Genomic DNA, 10,151 nt, shown 5'->3' with positions numbered 1-10,151 from the left:
TTCCAGCGCGGACAACCCCCCAGTCTGAGGACAACCTTGCACGTCACTCATCCCGGACACAGTCCGAAGGCACGCTCCACTTTATTGATAAGTCTGGCCACCCAGTTCAGGCCAGGGTGTTGGGTGCAAGGCCCAGGTACAGCATGGGCATGGCTGAGAGAGCGAGGAAGACGGAGAAGCAGAGGCGTGGCCCCAGGCTGTCAGCCAGGGCTCCAGCCAGCGTGCCCATCAGCAGCTTCCCCAGCAGCTCCAGAGTGGCCAGGAGACTGTAGTGTGTGGCCTGCTGGGGGAGGGGGAGTCACGTCAGGACCTGCTTGGACTCCAGTCCTGCAGCCCCTGGTGTTGCAGCCACATCCCCTCACCTGCAGGGCACTTGGTGCCAGCTGGCTGCAGCGCATCATCAGGGTGAAGGTGGTGGTTGTGACCAGGCCCCCCAGGAAGTGCTGCAGACACAGGCTCAGCAGGGCTGCACCTGGGAGGGCTAAGGTCAGCAGGGCCCAGGACTCCAAGCTCCTCCCCCCTGTGGCCCACCCCTCACCTCTCAGGACTGTGCTGGGGGCCAGGCTGGCCCCAGGGCTGTCCAGGTGAAAGAGCACGGCAGTCTGGCAGGCCAGGCCCCCAAGACGGAACTGAAGCGCTGACTTCAACAGGGGCAGTGGCTGCCTGGGGTGGGGTGATGGGGCAGGTCAGAGGGCGCGGGGAAGGAAGGGGAGACAGGTGGGCGGGGCAGGCTGAGGGGGGCTCACCGGCGCCTGGCCAGGAGGGCCCCACCCAGGGATGAGCCAGCAATGGAGCAGGCCACAGCGCCCACACCATTCCACAGCCCCAGCTCTGGGGCAGAGATGCCGCAGTCCAGCAAGAGCAGTGGGAACAGGCCGCTGGTGCCCTGCTCGCCTGTGGAGAGAGTCAGCAGGGATGGTTGGCACACCTCCACCTGGGTCTCAGTCATGCTCCCCCAGCCCTGCCTTTTTCCTGGGCCACAGATGCCAGGAGACAGCTGGGGCTGGGCTTTGACGACGCTCAGGGTCAGCGTGAAGCAGCTCAGTGAGGCCCAAGGGAGTGTGGCTGGAGCTGGACCTGCAGAGGGCCGGGCTGGGCTCCAGACTTCAGGTCAGACCCCAAAGAGGAAAGGCAGCCCTGCAAGTGAGTTCCAGGGCTCCTGGGGACCCACCCCTGCTGTTCCTGACTCACCCAGCTTGTAGGTGAGCACGAAGCCCACTGTCCACAGGGTTCCAGGCACGGCCAGCAAGTCCTGCTCAAGGTGCAGGGTGTGTCGGGGGTGTTCTGAGGGCAGAGGTGTGGGAAGCTGTTGCAGGGCTGGTGCCACCCAGGTCAAGGCAGCAGCCAACCAATAAGTGGCAGCCAGGAGCAGAAAGAGCAGGGGCCAGGATAGGGTGGGCACAAAGGCCAGCAGCCCACCCCCAGCCAGCACCGCCCCCAGCTTGTATGCGACCACCTGCACAGTGTTGCCAGGCCCCAGCTCTGCGGGCTCCAGGAGCCGTACAGCCAGCGTGTCCAGGGCCACATCCTGCACAGCTGCAGCCAGATTCAGCAGCAGAAGCAGCCCCGCCACCGTGACAGGCAGACCGGCCTGACCAGCTGCGGCGGGAGGGTGGGATGCCAGCAGCCCACACACCAGGCCCAGAGCAGCTGTGCTGAGCGTCAGCCAGGCCCTTGGGGAGCCCCGAGTGTCCACCAGCGGGGCCCACACAAGCTTGAACAGCCACGGTGCATACAGCGCCTTGGCCAGTCCCACGCGTGTCAGGGAGAGGCCGCGGGCCCGCAGCAGCACGGGCAGCAGCCCAGACTGCAGCCCATAGGGCAGGCCCTGCACCAGGTAAAGGCCGGCCAGCGGCAGCAGCTTCCCACGCATGGCGAGGAGGCCGGGCGCTGGGGCGGGGGCGGGGGCCCAAGCTCTAGTGGCTGGGTCTGGGTTCAAGGCTGGCCGGGGCGGCATGAGAGGCTCCACTCAGAGTAGGAGCAGGGTGCTTCCGAGGGGGGGTCCGGTCCGGTCGGGATGGGGTCAGGGGTCTCAGAGCGGCACGGCTCTGGGGCTGGGCCAGGGTTGGACAGGCTGGCGTCCGCACCCGCGCCCTTGGGTCCTGGGGGCGTCAGAACCCCAAAGAACTGCAGGCCTCCTCCACGGCGGCGCTGGGGCAGCGCTCTGGCCCGGGCGGCGCAACTCGGAGACGCGGCAGCCATAGAGAACGCGGGCGGGCTAGAGCGCCGGCCGCCGTCTGGCGCCCCCGGTGGCCAGCTGTCCTCGAACGTCGGAAGCGGCCGAACCCGCAGCCCATTCAGGTCCCTCCCAGGGCTATCAGATCCGGTCCCCAGACCCTAACAATCCGGAAGTGCTTCCTGGTGTCTCACCTGGAGCCTGGTGGCCGCAGGGTCCACTGGGCCCTCTACGGAGGACCCACTGTCTACTACCGCTTACATCGGGTGCTGGACCCTCACCTCGCTGTGCTAGTGGTCTCGGCGCCCTCCCCAGGCCAGTGGCCACAGAGCGTCGTGGAAGGCAGGAAGTTCGTGGGAAAGGCCTGAGCCCACGTTCAGCCCAAGGAGGCACCCGGCTGCTGCCCGAAACGCCCTCTAGTGTCTAGCGACAAGGCCAGGAGAGCCAGTCCAGGCCGGCCCCAGCCTGACCCCAGCTGGCCTTGGGACGAGAAACCTGCGCCTCCCGTCCTCTCCTGTCTAGAGCCTTGCTGTGTGGGGCACCGGAGGCCCAGGGGAGATAGTGAAGCAGGGACTATGGTTAAGAACCTCATCCAGAGTGGAGCTGGGGCCTTGGCCAATACTCTCCCTAAGCCCGTGGGTCGCTGAGGCCTGCCAGCATCTAGACCAACTCGCAGACACTTGAGCCAAGACGTTCCGTCAGCTGCTGAGGCCACGGGGAGTGAGCTTCCTTTCATTTCCACACATTTTGGGGGCCCAGGTTTCCTCATCTATGAAATGGGAAGTACAGTGCCCACCAGAGAGGGCCCTTTGTGCAGTGATCCACAACAGTGTCTGGCATGCACGTCCTCGCACGCCAGTGTCAAGGACACAAGGCTGCCCGCCAGCCCCCAGCCCAGGTCCTTCAGCCCAGAGCTCCACAGGGCACCTCTTCCTCGGCATCTTCCGTGCCCTCTTCCCCGGAACTTGCCTTTGGGTGCCCCAGCTCAGGAGGGGGCCTCCCCTCTCACTGCTTCCCAGCCCAAGAACTGCATTTGCACGTGGATGTCACACACAACACGACAAAGCGAGACCCGTTTGCTCTTCCTCCCCTCCCTGCTCTTGGGCCGGCACCACCGCTCCTCCAGCTGTCCAAAGTGGCAGCACCACTGCCCGCGCCCAGTTACGGGAACCAAGACTGCCCCCTTGAGTCCTCACGGTCACTCCGCTTCCCAGTGCTCACCCCATCCCGCCAAATCCATCCTGTAAGAAGGTCACCTCCCCTGGAAGCCCTCCCTGACCACTCCTCCTGGGCCCCCAGGCCTGCACAGAACCCCACACAGAAAGGCAGTCAGGAGTGGACAAGGCTGCGGGGGCGCATACAGGTGTGCACACAGCCTGCAAGCAGCCAAGCCAGCCCACTGCTTTATTAGGGGCCTGAAGAGAGGGGGGGCCCAGCCACACAGGCAGCAGGAGCAAGTCCAGAGGGCTCCAGAGACCCCAAGAACCCGAGCACTGTCCGCCCGGGGTCGTCCCTGCCGGTCCAGCCTGGCCCCCAGCGGTGTCCTCAGGAGTACTCGCGGGTGAACTTGGCGTGGAACTGGCTCAGCGTTTCCAGCAAGGGCCGCAGCTTCTCCATGGGGGGCAGAATGGTCATCCTAAAAGGGGGAAGAAGGTAAGCGAATGGGGTGGGGGTCGCGGGGAGGGGCTGCGGGGGCCCAGCCTCACCGGAAGTGGTAGGTGCCTTCCCGCTGCCCGAAGCCACTGCCAGGCACCACGCAGATGCCGGTCTCCTCCAGGAGGCGCAGGCAAAAAAACATGTCGGGAGCCAGGCCCAGCTCCTGGGGGCGGGCGGGGGGGCGGGTCAGGGCGGGGCGTCCCAGGCCGCGCGGGCCCCGCCCCGCCCCGCACGCCGCACGCCGGACCTGAGCGCGCTGCACCGCACGCGGGGGCAGCTGCACGCGCGGGAAGGAGTACATGGCTCCCTGCACCGGGTTGCAGCGGATGCCTGGAGCCTCGTTGAAGACCTGCTCCGTGAGCTTGGCCTTGGCCGCCAGCTCGGCCAGCACCGCCCGCCTCTCCTGCGGCCGTGGAGGGAGGGCCGGTCAGGCTGGGCCAGGGGCGCGGCGCCCTGACCCCCGCGGCCCCGCCCACTCACCGCCTGGAACTGCGCGAAGGAGGGGTCGGAGGGCGCGGGCGGGCTGACCGCCACGTCTAGCAGGACCTGGCCCGGCGTGGGCGGGCACAGGCGCACGCTCCGCAGCTTCTGCATCTGCTGCTGCACCGCTGCGTCCATGTTCACCACCTCCACGTAGCCGCCGCGGAAGCCGCACCTGCGAGGCGAGGACGGGCGTCGAGGCAGGGCCGGCAAGGAGGGGCCGGCCTGGCGGGCGAAGTGAGCCAGGCCGCGGCCCGGGTGCCTGGCCCCGCCCGCCCGGCCAGCACGCACTCGCCCATGTAGCCCTTGGAGACCGAGTGGAAGGAGGCGAGCTCCTGCCGCGTCGCGTATGGCGGCCCCATCTCCGTGAGCACCTTCTTGAACGAGTGGAACTGCGAGCCCTCGGCGTACACGTTGTCCTGGTACACCTGGACGGGCGGACGGGCGACAGCGGGGTGCGTCACGGGGGCGCGCGCCGCCGCCCTCCGACCCCTCCCTGCGGGGGCCCCGGCCAGCACCTCATCGGCCAACAGGAAGAGCCCCTCCTCAAAGGCGAAGCGGATCACGGCCTCAATGCACTCGCGGGTCTGCACCTGACCTGGGGCACAGACGGGTCCGGGGTCAGCTGAGGGGGCGCGCTGGTCTCCGCGGGGCGGCGGGCGGAGGGCCAGGCTGACCCAGGCGCAGAGCGCAGGGGTGCCTGTTCGGGCCAGGGCGGTGGGGCGGGGGCGGGTGGGGGCGCGCACCGGTGGGGTTGCCGGGGTTGATGATGCAGAGCGCGCGGGGGCGGCAGTGGTCACGCGCCTGGAGCAGCGCGCGCCGCAGCTCGGCCACGTCGAGCGCCCAGGCGCGCTCCTCGTCCAGGTAGTAGTCCACCTGCACCGCGTTGAGCTCGGCCAGCGCGGCGGAGTAGAGTGGATACTGAGGGATGGGGATGAGCACGCCCGTGCGCGTGCCACCCTCGCCGGCCACCAGCAACTTCAGCAACGTCTGCGGGTGGGATAGGGAGGCGGGGTTGGCGGGCCGAGGGCTGCACCCGTCCCCCGCCCCGGGCGCCGCCGTGCCAGGACGAGCAGACCCGCTCGGCCACGCACTAGGAGCCGCGGTGTCTTCCCGCGCTGCCCCGGCCTACCACGATGGCGTCGCTGGCCCCCGTGGACAGGAAGATGTTATTGGGGTCGGCGGGAATGCCTCCATCGCGCCGCTCAATGTACCGCGCCACGTCCTCGCGGATCAGCTGGGTGCCAGAGCTGATGCTGTAGGCCCCTGGGCCCGGGGACAGGAAGGACAGGGTGGGAGTGCGGGTGGGACAGGTGAGGTCCCCTTGCCTCCCTCCCGAGGAGACCTGCCCCTTCCAGCGGGCAGATCCACCGTCTCCTGGGACAGCCTCCTCCAGCGCCTGCCCCTGCCCCTCCCTGGGGCTCGGGCAGGTTCTGGCACTCACCCAGGCTGTGGCCCCCACATGCCTGCAGGATGCGCTCCGCCCTCCTCTTGGCGTCGTCGGGGAAGTGAGGGCTGTTCAGGAGATCAGGGTGGACGCAGAGCGCCAGGACCTGGGAGGAGCAAGTGCTGGGGCCAGGGCACGTGGGCTGACAGGGAAGGGGTGCAGGGCAGTACTGAGCCTCACCTGGCGCAGGAAGGTGATAGGCGTCTGCCCCATGGCCTGTGCGTCCCCGATGTTGGCTCGGATGACCTCAGTGAAGGGCTTCTTTACGCCCTGTGGCGGGGGGGGCGGGGGGGAGGGGGGTCGTGGGCAGTGACAACGGGCTTTTTGGCTCCCCCAGGCCTCGTGTTTTTTTGGGCTCGGGGGGGGGGGGAGAGTGGGGCCAGCAGCGCCCCGGCGCGGCGCTGAGGCGGTGGTGCAGCCCAGCACCCTACCTGGCGCAGCTCCTGCTCCAGCTCCAGCGCGCGCAGCACGATTGGGCCTCGTACCGCGTACTCCACCTTCCGGACACACGGGTTCATGGTGTCCAGCGTCAGCACCTTCTCCTTCAGCCCATTCGTTGCAGCCTGACTGTGGTCACCTGTTCTCAAGGCCATGACCCTGCTCGGACCGGGCAAGAAGAAGACTCAGGAGGCGTCAGGATCCAGAAGTGTGGGTGAGGGAAGCTGGGTCCCGGCTTGGTTGGTCAGGGCTGGGAAGGGGGCACCTACTTCACTGCAGCCTGCTGGCCCCACTGAAAGGGACAGAAAAGGCTGAAGGAGCCGGGCCCGCCAGGCCCCGCCCCGCCCCACCCGTCTGGGCACAGTTCTGCCCACAGGGAGTGGGTGAGAAGACAGGCGGGGCTTGGGGTGAGGCCCAGTGCCCGCCCAGTGTCCCCATGACAGGGGAGCAGGAGAGCCACATGGGAGGTAGGGACAGACGGAAGGGTCCAGCAGCTCTGAGGGACTAGGCTTGGGGGAGGGGAGGTGGGCCGAGTGCCCGGAGGGGTTGGCAGAGCCTGGCAGAGCTGAACCTGGAGGGGAGAATGAGGCCTGGGGCCTCTGGAGATTCACCCCAGTAGGGCACGGCCGAGGCCTAACCCTTTTGGACCCCCCGCCCCCGTCTTTGCTGGGGCCAGCAGAGTAGGCCTGTCTCCCGGGTGACTGAGCCAGGCCTCAGGAATCCTGGGGCTCTCTGGCGAGGGGAGTGAGGCTTCAGATGCGGGGGTTCCATCTGGCCCCTCCTGTGCTGGGGACCATGGCCCGGGGCAGCAGGAGCCCTGGGGCCGGACCTCAGTCCCCCATCAGTGCTGCAAGGCTGGAGTCTTTGGGTTGGGGTGTTGGGGGAGGGGCAGGGCAGCTCTGGGCCTTCGCAGGGCCCTTGGACACCTCAGCTGCTCTGGGCTGCTGTCCTGCCCTTTCACCAAACACACACCAGCCTGGGGCTGCCCTTGGGGCCACACCACAGGCAGGGTGACCTAAGCTTCCCTTCCCTGTGGCTCGTGATTGGTGGAGAGAGTGGGAAGCGAGCCGTGATAAGCCCTCAGGGCCCCACCTCCACAGGCCCTGCAGGGAGCTGATACGCCACACCAGCGCCAGGATCTGACTCCGCAGTGAGGGTCAGGAAGCAGCAGGCCCTCTCAGCTGAGCGGGGCTGTGGCTGGCTGGTCAGGCCTGGGGAAGGCTTAGCCCCTCTGCTCCTGCCGGCTGGAGAGGAAACGGGAGGCCAGACGGCAGCCTCTCACCTGCGTCTCCTGCTCTGCTGCCGCCGCTGCCACCTCTGCCTCCCAGTGTGCAGGCCTCTCTGGGCCCCGGGCTGGAGAACAGGTTAATATGGGCCCAGCCGCAGGCAGAGCCAGGCCCCGCCCGCCCCCTGGCAGCAGGGCCATGTGGCAGCTGTGGTGGCAAGTGGACCTTGGGCAGTGCACCGCCCCACACTCTAAATTTAACCAGCAGCCTCCCCGCGGCCCCCACCCCCACCGCTGTGCGGAGGACACCCCTCCAACCGCGGATGCTCAGGGACGGGGGCGGCCTGTGGACACTGGGCTGGCCGGGTCAATGTCCAGTGGAGAGGGTGACCCAAGCCCATGCCACCCAGCACTGGTGGCCATGCCAAGCAACCTGCCCTGGACAGATGAGCTGGCAGTGCCCCAGCCCTCCCCAGTGAGGCCCCGAAGGGGCCCTGTCACCCTGACACATCGTGCCCGGTCAGCTCAGAGCCTCAGCAGGCCCTGCTTGCCGGCCTGAGCAGAAGCTGGCAGCCAGGCCCCGAGATCGGGGCCGCACGCCAGGAACGGGGAACCCGCCCCCCACCAGGGAGGCTTCCAACGCCAGCCTTGTAGCGCTCTGACCCTCTGGCTGTTGCCCAAGAGTCTTACGGAAAATACCCTCTCCTTTTCCAAGCCAGGATCCCTGCCCCTCCAGCCTGGACACCCCCAGCCCTGGCCAACAAGGAGTGTCCTTCTGAAGCTCCCTGTTCCCCTCAAGAAAGCAAAGAATTGCAGAGGCGTCTCCAGGAGGCTGGGGAGGCAGGGTGCAAGAAGCACTCGGCCTCTTGCCAGGGGCCGTGGGCCTCACGCCCACACAGGGGCTGGGCACCACAAGCAAGCCCCAGCACGTGCCCACAGCCCTTAGGTGCTCACAGGGCCAGGCGCACCCAGGCCCAGCAACACGGCAGCTCCCCACCATGGCGGTGGCGGCCCAGCTGAGACACACGACAGGGCAGGTGGCGGAACGGCCCTTTATTGAGAGTCACAGAATGAAAGTAGGTCTCCGCAGCCAGGTGTTTCCCAGGTACAGCCTCTGCCACAGGTCCGTCCCCAAGGAAGGAGGAGGCTGGCAGCCTAGCCCGGAACACGCGTTGCGGCACGCAGAGCAGCGGCCCTGGGCCTGGCAGTGGGGCCTTGGCCACCCAGGCGCCAGCCCCTCACATGAGCAGGCAGCACGGCCTCTTCTCCACGCGGGCTGCTTCTGAGGGGGCTGTGAGTCTGAGCAGGGGTGGGTCTCCCCCAGCCCCGGAGCCACACTCCAGCTGGGGGGTCTCAGTGTCCACAGGCAGTTCAGACTCAGCGGCCTCGAGCCCCTCAGGCGGGGGTCGCTGCAGCTTAGCGGCAGCCCGCTGACGCTTCAGCTCTGCCAGGGTGTGGGGGGCCTTGGCCTGGACCAGGGCGTCAGGGGTGGTGTTCTCCAGGGAGCTCAGCTGGTAGGAGACACTTCGGTCCAGCCGCTTGGAGTACAGGTGCCGCCCGGGGGGCGCCCCCACTCGGCCGTTGTGCTGCCTGGCCGCCTCTGGGTCCTCCTCCTGTGTGGGGAGCACAGGCCCCGGAGGCCATCAGGAGGGTCCCCTCTGGCCTGGGGTCCCGGGCTGCGTGGCGGTCCAAGGGCAGAAACGCGGGTGGGGGCGGCAGCTGACGCCCACGGGGCGCGAGTCTTGCATATGGGGGCAGGGCCACTGGTCCCACCAGCTCCTGAGGCTGGTACGGAGGGAGGCGGGGCACGGCTGGGCGGGGCTCACTTCGGGGGGCGGCCGCCGGAGCTCCGCGTCTGTCTGGCGGTCCTCATCCTCCTCTGACGGCTCCGGGCTGGTAGGCGGGGGCTGTTGCCATACGATGGCCTCCTGGGCGTGCTCCTTGCGGTACAGGCTGGTGCGCTGGGTCAGGCTCACCCGCCTCACCACCTTCCTGGGAGGGGGCGGGCAGGAGGAGTGGGGGGGGTGACACCGCCTTCCCTGCGGACTCTGCCCCGAGCTCCGGCGGGCACGGAGGCCTGCCAGCTGACATCAGCAGGGACCAAGCCCGGGGCAGAGCCCAAGGGGCGAGAGGAGGGCAGAGGGGGGCTGAGGGCCCGGGGGTGGGGCACTGGGCGGGCCCGCGGGGGCCTGGCGGGAGGGGCGGGCACTTACCCCCGGCTGCCGGCGCTAGAGGTGCGTCGACGCAGCAGAGAACGCTGGCGGCCCTGGGCGCGCAGTAGCGCGTCGTGCTTGTGTTTCAGCTCCAGCAGCTTGGCCCGCACCTCCTCGTCCCCGCACACGTCTGAGGAGGAGTGGCCAGAGGGTCACTGGCGCCCGCCCGCCCGTGCCCTACACCGGGAGGATGCGGCCCCAGGCTCACCGAGAGGCGTCTCTTCCATCAGGGATTTGCCGTTCAGGTCAGCCCCGTGTGCCACGAGCAGCTCCACCAGCTGCACCTGTGGGTCGGCGAGCCCGGGCTGCTGAAGCCTGCGGAGCCGCCGAGCCCGCCCGGCCCCACCGCCCCGCAGGTGCTCACCTGGCCCCAGTAGGCCGCTGCGTGCAGCGGCTCCCAGCCGTCGCGGTCCTTGGTGCTCAGGCTGGCCCCGTGTTCCAGCAGCAGGGCAGCCGCCTCGCCGAACCCGCTGGCCGCGGCGATGTGTAGCTGCAGGCAAACCGCCGGCCCCTGAG

At 68.5% G+C, this 10,151-nt stretch overlaps 3 protein-coding genes across 18 annotated transcripts in view; all 3 read right to left on the bottom strand.

Annotated features, from left to right (window-relative positions):
* Positions 1-50: 50 nt before the first annotated feature.
* On the bottom strand, positions 51-2,204 carry SLC33A2 (solute carrier family 33 member 2). 2 transcript variants are annotated; one of them, XM_027132291.1, is made up of 5 exons: positions 1,192-2,203; positions 747-894; positions 539-663; positions 363-472; positions 51-283 (listed from the first exon to the last, which is right to left on the bottom strand). In XM_027132291.1, exons 1-5 carry the CDS (start codon positions 1,955-1,957, stop codon positions 107-109), a joined length of 1,326 nt encoding a protein of 441 aa, XP_026988092.1. In that variant the 5' UTR covers positions 1,958-2,203; the 3' UTR covers positions 51-106. The 2 variants fall into 2 exon arrangements, with proteins under 2 accessions (XP_026988092.1, XP_026988093.1); XM_027132292.1 differs by having other exon boundaries at positions 66-280; positions 1,192-2,204.
* Positions 2,205-2,502: 298 nt separating this feature from the next.
* Positions 2,503-6,483, bottom strand: GPT (glutamic--pyruvic transaminase). Of its 8 annotated transcripts, none has more exons than XM_027132187.1 (11): positions 6,191-6,471; positions 5,940-6,029; positions 5,757-5,865; positions 5,445-5,578; positions 5,059-5,302; positions 4,831-4,910; positions 4,687-4,740; positions 4,313-4,487; positions 4,080-4,235; positions 3,883-3,995; positions 2,505-3,812 (listed from the first exon to the last, which is right to left on the bottom strand). In XM_027132187.1, exons 1-11 carry the CDS (start codon positions 6,350-6,352, stop codon positions 3,429-3,431), a joined length of 1,701 nt encoding a protein of 566 aa, XP_026987988.1. In that variant the 5' UTR covers positions 6,353-6,471; the 3' UTR covers positions 2,505-3,428. The 8 variants fall into 8 exon arrangements, with proteins under 8 accessions (XP_026987989.1, XP_026987987.1, XP_026987990.1 ...); XM_027132192.1 differs by having other exon boundaries at positions 3,513-3,812; positions 4,604-4,740; positions 6,191-6,483; XM_027132186.1 differs by having other exon boundaries at positions 2,504-3,812; positions 4,687-4,910.
* Positions 6,484-8,460: 1,977 nt separating this feature from the next.
* Positions 8,461-10,151, bottom strand: part of PPP1R16A (protein phosphatase 1 regulatory subunit 16A) — a 28,934-nt gene continuing 27,243 nt past the window's right edge. For 6 of the 8 annotated variants that reach the window (XM_027132202.1, XM_027132201.1, XM_027132204.1 and 3 more), the window contains 4 exons: positions 9,844-10,125; positions 9,636-9,765; positions 9,249-9,414; positions 8,461-9,035 (listed from right to left, as the gene is read on the bottom strand). In XM_027132202.1, the coding sequence (XP_026988003.1) occupies positions 8,661-9,035; positions 9,249-9,414; positions 9,636-9,765; positions 9,844-10,125 (953 nt within the window). In that variant the 3' untranslated portion in view covers positions 8,461-8,660. The remainder of the gene's footprint in view (positions 9,036-9,248; positions 9,415-9,635; positions 9,766-9,843; positions 10,126-10,151) is intronic. The other 2 variants (XM_027132207.1, XM_027132206.1) reach the window with 2 other exon arrangements.

This window comes from Aethalodelphis obliquidens, unplaced genomic scaffold, assembly GCF_003676395.1.
Source record: "Aethalodelphis obliquidens isolate GAN/ISIS:26980383/991018 unplaced genomic scaffold, ASM367639v1 scaffold41, whole genome shotgun sequence".
Lineage (NCBI taxonomy): Eukaryota > Metazoa > Chordata > Mammalia > Artiodactyla > Delphinidae > Aethalodelphis > Aethalodelphis obliquidens.
Note: the sequence above shows the minus strand (reverse complement) of the source record. Positions and strands in the feature narration are given on the sequence as shown.